The 16198-nt window shown below is 35.5% G+C and overlaps 1 protein-coding gene across 1 annotated transcript in view; it reads right to left on the reverse strand.

The window, feature by feature from the left end:
• Positions 1-6321: 6321 nt before the first annotated feature.
• Positions 6322-16198, reverse strand: part of LOC140519348 (liver carboxylesterase 1-like) — a 63640-nt gene continuing 53763 nt past the window's right edge. Inside the window, 5 exon segments of the mRNA XM_072632253.1 lie at positions 6322-6861; positions 9659-9773; positions 11457-11588; positions 12224-12371; positions 13149-13229. Of these exon segments, the coding sequence (XP_072488354.1) occupies positions 6684-6861; positions 9659-9773; positions 11457-11588; positions 12224-12371; positions 13149-13229 (654 nt within the window). The 3' untranslated portion in view covers positions 6322-6683.

A 16198-nucleotide genomic window follows, 5' to 3' on the forward strand; every position in this document is an offset into this window, starting at 1 on the left:
GAGGGGTGAAGCAAGGATTTCTATTATCAACAGAATTATTTGATACTTTATTAGAAATAATAGGTATAGCAATAAAAGAAGACAAAGAAATTAAAGCAATGAAATAGGCAATGAGGAAACAAACTAAATGCAGATTAAAACATACTTTTAACTTTAATTTTCTTGGGGATTTTTTGTATGTAAGTTTTTGTTTTTGCAACTTGACTAATATGGAAATATGTTTTGAATTACTTCACATGTACAATTGATATATGATTGCTTGTCTTCTCAAGGAAGAGAAAATGGCAGGAGGGAAGAAGAGAATTTGGAACTAAAAAATTAAAAAAAGTTAAAAAATTTTACATGTAACTGGGAATTTAGTGAAATTAACAAGAAATAGATTTTTAAAAAGTCTACCTCTGCAATACATCATGTAAACCTAATTATAAACCTAACAATTTGAGCAGGGACACTACACTAGGAGGAGGAAGTATTTGACCTGAACTTTGAAGGGAGGTATGGATATTAAAAAGCAAAAGTGAAGAATAAATTCCTTTATGGCATGAAAGATTAACTGTGAAAATGCACAGAAGTGGGAGCTAGAATGATAAATTAAGGAAATTGCAATAAGACTGATTTGTCTGGAAGGTAAATTCTTTAAAGTGTAGTGATATGAAATAATCATATAAAAGCAAGCTTAGGGTCAGAATGCAAAGAACTTTAAACATCAAGATGAAGAGTTTGTACTTTATCCTACAAACAATATTGAGTCAGTGAAAGGTTATTGAGTAGTAAAACTTGCCTCTTTTTTAGGATTATTTTTGATAATTAAGAAAGATGCCTAGTATAGGAGAGAGAACTGAAGCTAGAAGTGTAGTAATGAATGCATGAAAGAAAGTAAAAGCTTACTCTCTACAAAGCACTGTGCTAAACACTGGGGATTCTTGTACATGAGCAAGATAGTCACTACTTTAAGGAGTTCACATTTTAATGGAGGCAAAATAAATACAACAGGCTTCAGTTGAAAGTAAGACAGAAAGGCTTTGTGAGTCAAATAATAAGACAGTAGATGGTAAGAGTTCTTTAATGTCACTACCCTTGGTAAAACCTATTTGTTCCTTATGGTGAAGCATTTGAAAGAGAGGTGATGAATAGATGAACTAGACTGATGGCCATGGGAATGAAGAGAATGAGATAAATGTTAAGAGATTTTTTTTTGACCCTGTCCCTCCTCAAATGTGTTTACTTCTCATTACCCTCTTCTCCCATTTGTCTTCTCTTCTATCATCCTCCCAAGACCGCTTATGCCCTTTCCCCCTACTTCTCTGTAGTGGAAGATAGATTTTCATACCAAATTAAGTGTGCATGTTATTCCCTCAGAAGTCGAATATGATGAGAATAAGATTCACTCTTTCCCTCTCAGATTCCCCCTCTTTCCTTCCAGTGAAAAAGCTTTTTAGTGCCTCTTTTATGAGAGGTAATTTATCCCATTTTATTTCTCCCAATATATTAATCTTTCACCCATTAATTTTGTTTTTTGTTGCAGATATCATCCCTTCATATTCAACTCACCCTGTGTCCTTTGTCTACATGTATATAATTCCTTCAAATACCCTAACACTGAGAAAAGTCTCAGGAGTCACAAATATTATCTTCTCATGTAGTAATGTAAATAGTTCAACTTTAGTAAGTCCCTTATGATTTTTCTTTCCTGTTTACCTTTTCATTCTTCTCTTGATTCCTGTATCTGAAAAACAAATTCTCTATTCAGCTCTGATCTTTTCACCAAGAATGCTTGAAAGCCCTCTATTTTATTGAATGACCATTTCCTCCCATGAAGTACTATAGTCAGTTTTTCTGGATAGGTGATTCTTGGTTTTTTAATGTTTATCTACTTTTTTTAGTTTTCAAAATTCATTTCCACAAATTTTGAGTTCCAAATTTTCTCCCAATCTCTCCCCATTCCCCACCCAAAAACACAGTGCATTCTGAATGCTTCTTACCCCAATCTGTCCTCCCTTCTATCACACACACCCCCTTTCCTTGTCTCCATCTTCTTTTTTTTTCTTGTAGGGAAAGATAGATTTCTGTACTCCATTACACGTAGTTCTTATTACCCAGTTGCATGCAAAAACAATTCTCAACATTTATTCCTAAAACTTTGAATTCCAACTTCTTTCCCTTCCTCTCTCTCCACCCATCCCCACTGAGAAAGCATGCAATTAAATATAGGCTATATATGTGTAGCTTTGCAAAAGGTTTTCATAATACTCATTCTGTGTAAGGCTATAATTCCCTCCATTCTATCCTGCCCCCTATTTATTCTACTGTCTTTTGATCTTGCTCCTCCCCAAATGTATTTACTTATAATTGCTCACTCCTTCCACTTGTCCTCCATTCTATCATCCCCCACTCCACTTATTCCCTTCTCCCCTACTTTCCTATACTGTAAGATAGATTTTCATACCCAATTGAAGGTATATGTTATTCCCTCCTTAAGTCAAATGTGATGAGAGTAAGCTTCACATTTTCCCCTCTCACCTCCCCCTTTTCTCCTCCATTGAAAAAGCTTTCCCTTGCCTGTTTCATGAGAGATAATTTGCCTCATTTCCTTTCTCCCTTTCTCCTCTCAATATATTCCTCTCAGCCATTAATTTTAATTTTTTAGATATCAACACTTCCTTTTCAACCCACTCTGAATGTGCTCTCTCTCCTTCTCTCTCTCTCTCTCTCTCTCTCTCTCTCTCTCTCTCTCTCTCTCTCTCTCTCTCTATCTCTCTCTACCTGTCTGTGTTAGTGTGTATATAATCCCTCCAACTACCCAAATACTTAGAAAAGTTTCAAGAGTTGCACATATTTTTCCATGTAATAATGTAAACAGTTCAACTTTAGTAAGTCCCTTATGATTTCTCTTTCTTCTTCACCTTTTCATGCATTTCTTGATTCTTGTGTTTGGAAGTCAAATTTTTTTTATTCAGCTCTGGTCTTTTCATAAAGAATGCTTGAAAGTCCTCTATTTTCTGGAATGACTATTTTTCCCCTGAAGTATTATAGTTTTAATAGTATATATAATTTTCCTTGTGGATTACTCTTGGTTTTAATCCTAGTTCCTTTGACTTCTGGGTTATCATATTCCAAACACTTTGTGCAAGTAGCTAGATTTTGTGTTATCCCGATGATATTTTCATAATACTCGAATTGCTTCTTTCTGGCTCCTTGCTATAATTTCCCCTTGATCTAGAGACTCTGGAATTTGGCTGCAATATTCCTAGGAGTTTTCTTTTTGGGTTCTCTTTCAGGAGGTGATCAGTGAATTCTTTCAATATTTATTTTACCTCCTGGTTCTCAAATATCAGGGAAGTTTTCCTTGATAATTTCATAAATGATGATGTCTAAGATCTTTTATTGATCATGGCTTTCAGGTGGACTCATAATTTCTAAATTGTCTCTCCTGCAACTGTTTTCCTGGTCAGTTTTTTTTTTTTTTTCCAGTGAGGTATTTCACATTGTTTTCTATATTTTCATTCTTTTGGTTTTGTTTTGTTATTTCTTGGTTTCTCATAAAGTCATTAGCTTCCATGTGCTCCATTCTAATTTTTAAAGAACTATTTTCTTTAGTGAGATTTTGAACCTCCTTTCCTGTTGGGCTAATTTTGCTTTTTAAAACATTCTTCTCCACATTGGCTTTTTTGGCACTCTTTTCCCCAGTTGAATTAGTCTTTTTTAAAGGTGTTATTTTCTTCAGCATTTCTTTTTGGGTTTCCTTTAGCAGGCCACTGACTCACTTTTCATGATTTTCTTGCATCACCCTCATTTCTCTTCCCATTTTTTCTTCCATCTCTCTTACTTGATTTTCAGAATTCTTTTTGAGCTCCTCCACGCCCTGAGACGATTGCATTTTTTTGGAGGTTTTGGATGAAGAAGACTTGACTTTTAATTCTTCCTCTAATGGTATGCCTTGTTCTTCTTCATCCAAAATGATGGAAGAAAATACCTGTTCACTAAGAAAGTAACCTTCTATAGTCTTATTTTTTCTTTCTTTTTATTTTTTCTTTTCTGGGACATTTCCCCAGGACTTGACTTTCAAGTCCTTTGTCAAGAGGAGGGTTTACTCTGGGGACCTGTAAGTTCTCAGTTCCTCCAAGGTGGCACAGTCAAGGGAGAGGAGTTTACTCCTCTCCTGGCCTATGTTCTTGTCTGTGAGCAACCAGAAGCACTCTATTGTGCCCAATATCTGCCAGTAGGATTCCCTCCTTACAGCCTCTACCAGCTCCATCGCCAGTGCTTCTCCTCACTCTAGGGCCACCACTTAGGGCTGAGAATCAGAGCAGTTGCTCAATTCCCCCAGGGTCTTTAGGCAGAGGATTCCAAAAATGGAAGCCTGGGCTACTGCTCCTGGAAGGACTAGATCACGTTCCCTTCTTACCCAGGTCAGAGAGCTTTCTCACTGGCCTTTGAAGCTTTCTTTGGCGTTTGTGGGTTGAGCAATCTGGGATCCAGAGGTGCCGCTGGGGATTTTGCCCCCCTGAGCCCTGCTCCAGTCCTGTTCCTACTGGTGCTATGCCCCCAAGGCTGAACTGTGCTCTGCGGGCTGCACTCTGCCAGGAACCTGGTGTGATAGACCTTTCCTTCCAGCCTTCCAGGTTGTCTTGGGCTGGAAATCTCTTTCACTCTGTCGTTTTGTTGCTTCTGGTGCTCTAGAATTTGTGTAGAGTCATTTTTACAGGTATTTTATGGGCAACTGGGGAGAGCTCCTACAGGTCTGTCCTTCTACTCCACCACCTTGGCTCTGCACCTCAATTCATGGTTTTAATCCTAGCTTCTTTGATTTCTGGAATACTATATTCCAAGCCCTTTCTTCCCTCATTGTAGAAACTGCTAGATCTTGTGTTATCCTGATTGTGTTTCCACAATACTGGCTGCTTCCTATATTTTCTCCTTGACTTGGGATCTCTAGAATTTGGCTATAATATTCCTAGGAGTTTTCATTTTAGGATCTCTTTCAGGAGGTGATTGGTGGATTCTTTCAATGTCTGTTTTACCCTTTATTTCTAGAATATCAGGGCAGTTTTCCTTGACAATTTTTTGAAAGATGATGTCTAGGTTATTGTTTAATCACGTCTTTCAGGTAGTCCAATAATTTTTAAATTTTTTCTCCTGTATCTCTTTACCAAGTCAGTTGCTTTTTTCCCATGAAATATTTCACATTGTCTTATATGTTTTCGCTACTTTGGTTTTGTTTTATACTTTCTTGAGTTTTCATAAAGTCATTAGCTTCTGTCTGCTCCATTTTATTCCTTAAGGAATTATTTCCTTCACTGAACTTTTGGACCTCCTTTTCCAATCTGGTCAATTCTGCTTCTAAGCCCTTCTCCTCACTGGCTTTTTGGATTTCTTTGGCCATTTGGATTTGTCTATTTTTTAAGGTGTTCTTTCTTCAGCATTTTTGGGTCCCCTTTAGCAAGCAGTTCACTCACGTTTTATGCTTTTCTTACATCACTGTCATTTCCCTTGCATATCCGGGCTCTACTTCTCTTACTTGATTTTAACTATCCTCTTTCATCTCTTCTATGTCCTGAGACCAATTCATATTTTTCTTGGAGGATTTATTTGGATGTAGGAGTTTGACTTTGGTGTCTGCTGCTCTTTTCATGTTTTCTTCTTCCCTGTCTCCAAAGTAAGACTCTGTAGTCTGATTTTTACCCATTTTTTCATTTCCCCTGTCACTTACTTGACTTTTGAGCTCATTTTCAAGGTCGTTCTCTGTTTCAGCTGTACAACCGCCCTCCCCAATCTGTGAACCTAGATCTCCATAAATAGCCCCAGCTGCATAGCATCCAAAATACATCTTGACAGGTGTCTAATAAATCTTTATTGAATGATTAAAGAAAAATAGGAAATAGATAGAAAAAAGTTATAGAAAGAAAAAGTGAAGTAGAGAAATAGGATGGATTAGAGGAAGAGTAATATGAAAGAGAAGAAAGAAAGAAGAAGAAAGGAAGAAAGTTAAGCATCAGTATGATATACTGATTTAAAGACTTAATGGTATGCAGTATGAGGGGCCTGTCTCTATGGGTAGAGGGTTTGGGGGATAGGATAGAAAGATAATACAGAGAAAGAAAGAATAAGATAATGCATCATAGACAAAGAGTTATTCATATACCCTCAAGGGACTTAAAGTGGATTGTAAGCACATGAGAATTTGCATATCTCGACTAAACTGCATTACATGGTATGATAAAAATACTGTTTGTTGTATCTTTGAAAGTCTCAAATTCAACTTTATCCTTGAAAAGAAAGTAGTAGAGAGAGGTACTAATTAGAATGCATATAGGAACTAAATCTTATTTTAAATGTGGATTTATTTATTTCCTTGGATGAGACTAAAATCCTGGAACAGGCAGCAAGAATCAAAAATAAAGTTGATTTCATTTAATACAATCCTAGGTCAACCATTTCCAAGGAAAACTGATTCTGTCAAGCATTCTGCAAAACAATATAATGTCCCCTTTTGTAAGAGCTATGGAGTCCTTAACTCCCAATAATTGCACAATGTGTTGAGATTTAGCTGGTTCTTTTTATCCCTTCTACCTCCATGTTGAAAAGTTCTCCCATCGCCAGACAACCAGACACCCATTTCAAGTCTGAAAGTTATTCACATCAAGTTTCATGGAGTTTTCTTTCAAAAGAAATAAATTTTCAAATTATAACTCTGTAATGTCTCTTTTCACTCCAACTGGCTTCTCTGCCAAGATCTTAGTCCAAAATTTCAATTCCTTCTCCTTGAGCTTCTTGCCTGTCTTTATGGTGATGTTGATTTGAAGATACTCTTCATTCTGATCGTATACAGGCCACTTTAGCAAACCTTCACCATTGGGGTCTCTGAAAATGTAACAAAATTTTTTTAAATCTGTTAATCATTTAAAAGATGATGGTCATGGTTTTTAAAAAGAGGTATGAGGTGAAGAACTCACTCATTAGTCACACAAAGCCAAATTCCCTAGGATTGGGGCATTATTGTTTATACTTTGTCAATTGAACTTCAAATGCTCGTATTATGAAATATTTGTAGTGGTCATAAAACAAAAAATTCATTAATAGAATAGATTCAAATCAGTTGAATAGAATTCTAGACAACACACAATACCTGAGTATTTGATAAACTGAAGAACATAAATCCATAAATTACTTGGAGACATATTCCATGTTTGACAGTGGAAAAGGTATGTGAGGGAAAATTGTTTCCTCTCTCAACTTGAAGCTCAGTTAATACAAATAAAAATCTAAGCAGAGTTAACAAAATATTAATGTGTGAAAAGAGTGTTAACACCTTGTAATCTGTTTCAAAAATGTCCATACCCTTTGACCCAGATAGCTCATTGCCAAGTATATACTCCAAAGAAGTCAACGATAAATTATAAAAGCACCTGTATACATGAAAATATTTAGAGTAAACTTTTTGTAGAAGTAAAAAAGTAGAAATAAAGTAGACAGTCATGAATTGGGGTCTGGCTACATGAGTTATATATGATGGAAGATCATTGCATTAGAAGATATAAGAAATATGAATATGTAGAAGCATGGGAAGACTAATTTGAATTGATATAAACTTAACAGAACCAGGAAAACCATATATACAATGATGACAATAAGAATGCCTCAAAATTGTAATGAACAAATTTGACCCCAAAAAAGAAATATGATAAGTTGCCTCTTTCTGAAGTATGGAATGGTGTATATAGAAGTTTGTACATGTCAAACTTATTTGATGTGTAAATTAGTTCTCATGAATTTTCTACTCCAATACACATGCAAACTTGGAAATATACACATGAACAGACTTTTACAAAAATCTTTCATTAAGCTAGGAGAATTTCTAGGATAGGAAGAGTGGAGGAATATGTAACAGAAATGTAGGTGAAGGGAGAAAGAAAATATATTGGTAACAGTTTGGGAACAAAATGTTTCCCTCTTCTCTGTTACTAGTCTTACCCATTCCGAGCAAAGTTGGCCCAATATTTCATCATTATCTTTCTAAGTTGCTTCTCCTCTTCTGAGGAACTCTCAGAAAATAAGAGCAGAAGACAGAATGCAACTAGGTGTTAGGGATCAATACCGATTATTCTTCATTGTCCCCTATCACTTTACCTTCACACCATGCTTCCTTCAGGAAGTTCTTCTCTTCACAAACTTTTTCTACTTCACCCAGTGCCCACCATAAGAAATGCTCTGATTTTATCCATGAAACTTAAAAGAGGTTTTGATTTCCATTTATTTCCATTTACTGATTATCAAAAGACGATAAAGGAATTTAATACCCAGTCACAGTATTGCAAATACTAGCAAGTTTTTTGGAAGATGATGACAATATCTGATAAATATCATGAGATTTTACAGGTTGTGGGAAGATCCATATAGTTAAACCCCTTTGGTTTGCAGATTGGCAAGCTGAGGGCCAGACTTAAGTGACCTGTACAAGATCATACAAGTATAAGTAGCAAAGGTGGGATTTGGCTGCAGGTTCTCAAACCCCAAGTCCATGGTTCTCATTATGCCAAAATCCAAGTTTGCATCTAAAATCTGAGTGTCTTTAGTACTAACATTCTACCTGAAGATCCTTGCTTCTACTAGCAATGGAAAAGCAAAGAAAAAGGAAAAATGGGCTCAAATTTCTGTCTGAATTTTCAAGAAGTCCAATGAAGGGAAGTAGAAACTGCAAAACTTGAATAGAAAAATGAGAAAAATGAAGAGGCCTGAATTCCATGATAGAAAGAGGTATAATCATAGGGCTATAGCATGAACCTCCAAAACACCAATGAATTATCTGATTCTGAAGCTGAAAGACTCTTCCAAGGTGTGGCATCATGTGATCTCTTAACATTATTACCAAGAGCAGCTATGTGGTTCATTGGATAGAGCACTGGGTCTCTGGTTAGGAAGACTTGTCTTCTTAAGTTAAAATCTGGCCTCAGATACTTAGTAACGATACAATAAGAATATAACTTATTAATGATATAGCAAGGAACAAGAGTTCCTCATCTCTAATGCCTCATCTATAAAATGACCTGAAGAAGGAAGTGGCAAACCACTCTAGTATCTTTGCCACGAAAATCCCAAATGGGATCACAAAGAGTTGGACATGACTGAAACAACTGAACTGAATCTCATTAGTAATGTATTTTAAAGAAAGGCAATCATCAAAAGGAATCAAGGACCTGGAGCAGAGTTGTCTGGAATACTCATGGCTTTCTGCCTATAGAAATCACTCAGATTATGCCATATTTCACAATACATTCTACATGGATATACAACTTAAATATTAAAAAATTCATATAATAAAAATTATAAGATAAGCAATTTATCTCTTTCATACCTATAGATATAAGATGTATCCTTAACCAAACAGTGAACAGAAATAATTACCAAAAAAAAAATTGATCGTTTTGATTATATATGAAACTGAATTGCTTCTGCACTGAAAGAATTAATGTGTCTAAAAAACAATGGAAATGACTGAATGGAGAAAAAATATTTTTATTCAATTTCTCTTTTAAGCATTTATTATTAAAGACATATAAATAACAACCAAATTATATATATGCATGTATGTATATGTTGTGTATGTATATGTATGAATGTGTGTATATATACATGCATATATGCATACATACATGCTTACCTATGTGTGTGTACATTCCTCAACACATGAGTGGTCAAAGAATACGAACAACCATTTTTCAGATGAAGAACTGCAAAATTTTTATAGCTACATGAGCGAATGCTCCAAGTCACAGCTATTAAGAGAGACATAAATCAAAACAACCCTGAGATCTCATACCCTGCAATTGGTAAAGATAACAAAGAATGCAACAATCAATGTTAGAGAATGAAGGATGATAGGCATACTATACATTGTTCATGGATCTGTGAAATGGTTAAAAAAAAAAAAACTAGAATACAATCTGGCATTATACAAATAAAATTACTAAAGTGTCCATTCCCTTTGACCAAAAGACTCCATTACAGAGAATATACACCAAGGAAACCATCAACAAGAATAAAGTCACTATATACACCAAAACATTCAGAGAAGTGTATTTGAGTGATACTAAAGAAATGGAAATGACAAAAATCACCATCAATTAGGAAATGGCTAACAACATGTGGTACATTAATGTAATGGGATACTACTGTGTTATAAGAATTGAAATGTGATTAATACATAGAAGCACGAAAAGACCTACATGAGTTAAGATCTACATTAATTTAGCAGTGTCTCACAAAACCCAATATACAAAATGGCTAAAACAATGTAAATAGAAAGAACAGCCACTCTAAAAATATCAAAAGTGAATATGACAAAATTCAAGAAAAATTCGAAAGAAGAACTATGAGAAGAAATTCCTAATCTTTTCTTCTGTAGAGGAGGGAGGCCCACAGGTTCTGCACATCGTATATACTTCTGGACTTTTTCAACGTATTGTGGTAATTATTCTGCTTTTTTATTTTTTTAAATGCTATTTGTTATATAGAATAGTTTTCCAAGGGGGGAACAGCCAGGAATATTGGGGGAAACTATTATGACTTTTAAAAAACGATATAAAACAACGTATTTTTAAAAAATGCACTCAGAATTCTAGACTCTCTGAACTGGAAGGGGCCTCAGATAGCCACTAGCACAATTTATGCTGAACAAGAATAACCTTTCCAACTCCCCTAACCAATGGTCATATAGCTTTGACTTGAATAGCTGAGTAGTGGGGAAGTCTGATCTTAATTGAAAGAACAAGAATGATTTTGAACAGTCGAAATATTTCTTTACATCAAGTCAAAATCCACCTTTATGTAACTTTTTCTGAGCCTTAGTTTTACCTAATAAGACCAAATCTAATCGCAAATGGCAATTTTTCATATACTTGAAGATAGCTACCTATCATGACCATGCAGTCTTGGCTTCATGCTAAATCTCCCCCGGTTCTTCATCTATGTTTATGCAGCATGGTCTCCAAGTTCCTCTCCAATTTAGGTACTCTTCCTTCAGTCACTATCACAGGTCCTCCAGATATGATATAACCAGAACTTAGTATAGCTTTTGTGACCTTCCTAAATATTAAACTGCTGTTAATGCACCCTAGCATCACTTCCTAAAGTAAAAAAGGAATCCTTACTCAGTTTTGAAAACTTGTTTTTATGTTATGGGATGGAAATTAAATGAAGATTGATCTAGTTCTAGCTCTGTCACCAATCTTAACCAAATCACTTAGCCTGTGTGGGCCTGTTTCCTCATCTGTAAATTGAGTACACTAAAATAACATCCTTTCTACACCATAGGCTGTTATGATTATCAAAAGAGATAAAGGAGAGGAAGATACTTTGTTAAGTTAAAAGGGCTATCCAAGGGTTAATAATTAACTTCCAGAAATAAATAGTTGGTGATATTGTTTATGAAGCTTTTGTAATAAGCAAAGATTCATTACCCATTAGAAATGGAGCTCCAAAGACAATGAAAAGGTCATCCCCATGGTCTGCCTTCACTGTCATTGGTTTCAGGTTTCCCCAAAAACTTGGTCGATGCTGAAATTGGTACATGTAGGTAGGTGCACCTGAAGCTGAAAGTTAAGAAAATGGTGGATAATTTGGAATTTTAAGTCTCTTACCATTGATGGAACTCCTTACAGAACTCTTAAAAAGTAATAAAAAAAACTTCTGCTCTGGGACATTCAGATATTTTAAATAATGAGAGATTGTACGTCTTGGGCACAATACCTAGATTTACTAACAGATGCATGTAGAAGGATATTTCACAGCATTTGCTTTCTCTAAAGTTGTTATTCATATGTAAGGTAATTCAGTAAGTTATGCTCTTCTTCCTTCATTATAGAATCTTAGTGATAGCTAGGATATTCAAGGTCATCTTGTACAGTGTCATATGGGTCTCCTCAATAGAGGTCATCAAATCTCTGCTTGATAAAGGCAGATCATTCTAGATCTCCAGGTACCAAGTATAATCATGGTGCTGTCCCCAGCATCACCTGCTCTCAAACTATTGCTATATATATATATATATATATATATATATATATATAGTTTTATATATATGGTTTTATATATAGTTATATATATAATTATATATAGTTATCTATTCTGCCCTTGGGTAGAATGAGTTAGCATCATTGGTTAAAAAAAGGGAGAACTAAGTCTGATTGTATCTCTGTCCTCCTATTTGGTGTCCTTTGGAACTCACCTCTATGAAATTGAGCCACTATTATAGATGGAATGCCAAACATCAAGTCTCCCATCATGTCCAGAAAGAGGCTTTTCTTTTTGACAGGATCTTCTGTAACTCCAAGATACTCCTTCTTTACCAGAGGAGTAAGGTCTTTAGGGATTTTCTGAATGGATCATGAATGAAAAGTGATTGGTCATTCATTCAAAGCTTTCATTTTGTCATTCAAACATATACTATTTCATTGACTTTATACCCTATAAAAGATTGGCCCAAACAACATCTTTTCTTGATGACATTGTAAATCCATTCTAGCCAATCCTCAGCATAAATATTTGAAAACTTGCTGTAAATTGTTTGCCAATCACCCATTTATAACATCACTTATTAAGGCTAACTGCCCACGAAAATATTGTTTCATTTAATATGGTGTATTTATGGAACCATTATGATCTTTCTCATTTGTTCAATCATGTCAAATTTTTTCATGACCTCATTTGGTATCCTCTTGGCAAAGATACTGAAGTGGTTTACCCTATCCTTCTCCAGCTCATTTCACAAAGAAGGAAAATGAAGCATTCATACTTAAGTGCCTTGTCCAGGGTCACATAATTAGTAAGTATCTTAGGACAGATTTGAACTCATGTTTTGTAGATGCCAGGCCCTGTACTCTATCCAATGTGCCCCTGGGTTAACCCTGGAAACATTAGAGTTCAGTGGAAAATTTGTTTTCATATCTTCGTTCTAAAACTGAACAACTGCCCAGAGGGAAATAATTTTGCTTCTCTGGGGCTCAAGTTCCCCCTTTTTTTGCAATGAAGCTATTGATGTACTTTGCTTCTAGGTCCACTGATTTCTAACATTCTGCAATTTAAAATCCCCTCTCCACCCACTCATCTACCAATTTATATTGTAAATTTCTCTTCAGCTCTTGCTCTCTTACAAGAAGTGGGTAGGAACTCCACAATAAAGCTGTTGCTGTCTCTTGGTCCAGTTTGTCACCTGATAGAGGATATCTCAACATCTGCAAAATAAATAAACAAAAAAGCAAATATTTAATAAAATAAAAACAAAAATTTAATATTATTTTAGTTGTTTTTCTAAATACCATGTCAAAACAATTTTTAGCATTCATTTTTTACAAATTTTGAGTTCTCAGTTTTCCTCTCTCACTCCCCTCCTCCTCTGCCTAAATTGGTAGGCTATTTTATTTAGCTTATACATGGATACTGTGTAAAATATACTTCCATATTAGCTACAGCTTTGAAAAAATAACAGATTAAAAGGAAATAAAAAACCATGAAAGAGAATAAAGTGAATGAAAAAAATATGCTTCAATCTGCATTTGGATTTTATCAGTTGTTTTTTCTTTTAACCTGAAGGTGGATTACATTTCCCTCCTGAGTCCTTTGGTTCATTGTGTTACTGAGAAGAACTGAGTCATGCATAGTTGGTCATTACACGATACTGCTGATACTGTGTACAATGTTTTACAGGTTTTTCTCATTTCACTTTGCATCTATTTGTACAAGTTTTTCCACTTTTTTTTCTGAAATCTGACTGTTCGTCATTTCTAATCACACAATAATAACCCATTGCATTCACATGCCACAGCTTGTTCAGCCTTTCTCCAATTGATGGGCATCCCCTCAATTTCCAATATTTTGTCACCACAAAAGGAGCCACTAAAAACATATTTGCACATGTAGGTCCTTTCCTCTTTCTTGTGATCCCTTTGGGATACAGACCTAGTAGTTGTATTGCTGGATCAAACTGTATGCACAGTTTGGTTGCCTTTTGGATATAGTGCCAAACTGCTTTCAAGAATTGCTGAAACAGTTCACATCTCCACCAACAATGCATCAATGTCCCAATTTTCCTACATACTCTCCAATATTTATTATTTTATTTTTTGTCATACTGTCCAATGTGATAGATGTGATAGGTACTTTAGAGTTGTTTTAATTTGCACTTCTCTAATAAAAAAATTACTTAGAGCCTTTTTCATATGCCTAAAATACCTTTGATTTCTTCATCTGAAAACTGTCTTTTCATATCTTTTGAGCATTTATCAATTGGGGAAAGATCTCCATCCTTACAAATTTGACTCAGGTCTGTATATATTTGAAAAATGAGTTCTTTATCAGAGACTTGCTCTCAAGATTTTTTCTCAACTTTCTTCTTTCCTTTAAATCTTGGTGGTTTTGGTTTTGTTTGTGCAAAAGTTTTTAATTAAATACAATCTAAATTATTTATTTTATTTCATAATGCTTTCTATTTTTTGTTTGGTCATGGATTCTCCCCTTCCCAATAGTTCTGACTAGAAGGTTATTCCTTGTTCTTCTAATTTGCTTTTAGGTCTTTTACATCTAAATCATAGACCCATTTTAATCTTATCTTGGTAAATGGTGAAAGATGTTGTGCCCTGTTTTTTTCTAGTTTTTGCAGCAGATTTTTTTTTCAGATAGTGAGTTTTTATCCCCAAATCTGGGGTCTTGGTGTTTATCAAACACCAGGTTACTATGGTCATTGACTACTGTGTCTTGTGTATCTGACTGATTGCATTCATAAAGCATTGTGTTTCTTAGGCAGTACCAGAAGGTTTTGATGATTACTGCTGTATAATTTGAGATCTGGTACTGCTAGGCTACTTTCCATTTTATTTTATTTTTCATTAATTCTCTTGATATTCTTGACATTTTGTTCTTCCAGATAAATTTTGTTCCTAATATTTTCTAGCTCTGTCAAATAATTTCTGGCAGTTTGATTGGCATAGCACTGAATAAGTAAATTAATTTAAGAAGAATTGTCATTTATCTTATGTTGCCTCAACCTACCCATTAGCAATTGATCATTTTTCAGTTGTTTACATCTGACTTTATTTGTGCAGAAAATGCTTTTAATTCCGTTCATATTGTTTCCTAGGTTACTTTTGTCAAGTTTACTCCCAAGAATTTTATTTTGTTTAGAGGGATTTTGAATGAAATTTCTCTTTCTATCTCTTGTTTCTGGGTTTTGTTGGTCAATAAATACTAATGACTGGAGGTGGAGTCAAAATGGCAGAATAAAGGCAGAGACTTGCCTGAGCTCTTCTATAACTCCCTCCAATTACCTTTAAAAATGATTTCAACCAAAATCTAAAGTAATAGAACCCACAAAAAGATGGAGTGAAACAAATTTCCTGCCCAAGACAAGTTGGAAGGTAGGTAGGAAAAGTCTGTTGTACCAGGGTGAGAGTACAGCACAGTCCAGCTCAGGTCATGCCAGCATAGACTGAACACCAGAAAACCTGAAGCTGACCTCAGGGTGACTGACTCATTTGCAACATTGGTGGCTTCCAGATATCTCAGCCCACAGAAGTCAATGACAGCTAAGAGCATCAGCAGGAGAGATCTATTGATCCTGGATGAGAGTGAAGCACAGTGAAGCATGTAATTCCAGCACAGCCTTGGGGCCAGCAAACCAGGAGCAGACCTTGGGAGTGACTGAATCAGTAGCAGCAGTGGCTACTTCTGATGTTTTCAGCCCACAGATAGTAAGGAGGGGAGTGTCAAACAACTATTCTGAAGATTAGAAGGGTGTTTTTGCTAGCACTGAGGCAAGCCTTTTTCGCTTTGTCCATTTTTGGATCAGGGTCACAGTCCTGGTTGTCATTTCCAGGGTGATGACGAGCACTAGCATAGTGAAGCTTATTACCACAGTGGAGAGCAGATCCATCTCATAGTCCCAAGACAGAAAAGAGTGCTTGTGGTAGCTAACAGACCAGGCATAGTCCAGGAAAGTTGTAACCTATCATTAGGTCATAGCACCATGGGAAGGACTCAAAACCTGTAGGTCCCTGGAAGTATCTCTGAAAACAGCGGCACAAAACCCCTGAAGTTTGAGACAGTACATCTTCCACACTGGAAGCAGAGACCTGTTTTTCAATGAGATACTTCATATTTTCTTCTATTTTTTCATTCTTTTGGTTTTGTTTTATAGTTTCTTGGTTTC

Source organism: Notamacropus eugenii, chromosome 1, assembly GCF_028372415.1.
Source record: "Notamacropus eugenii isolate mMacEug1 chromosome 1, mMacEug1.pri_v2, whole genome shotgun sequence".
Lineage (NCBI taxonomy): Eukaryota > Metazoa > Chordata > Mammalia > Diprotodontia > Macropodidae > Notamacropus > Notamacropus eugenii.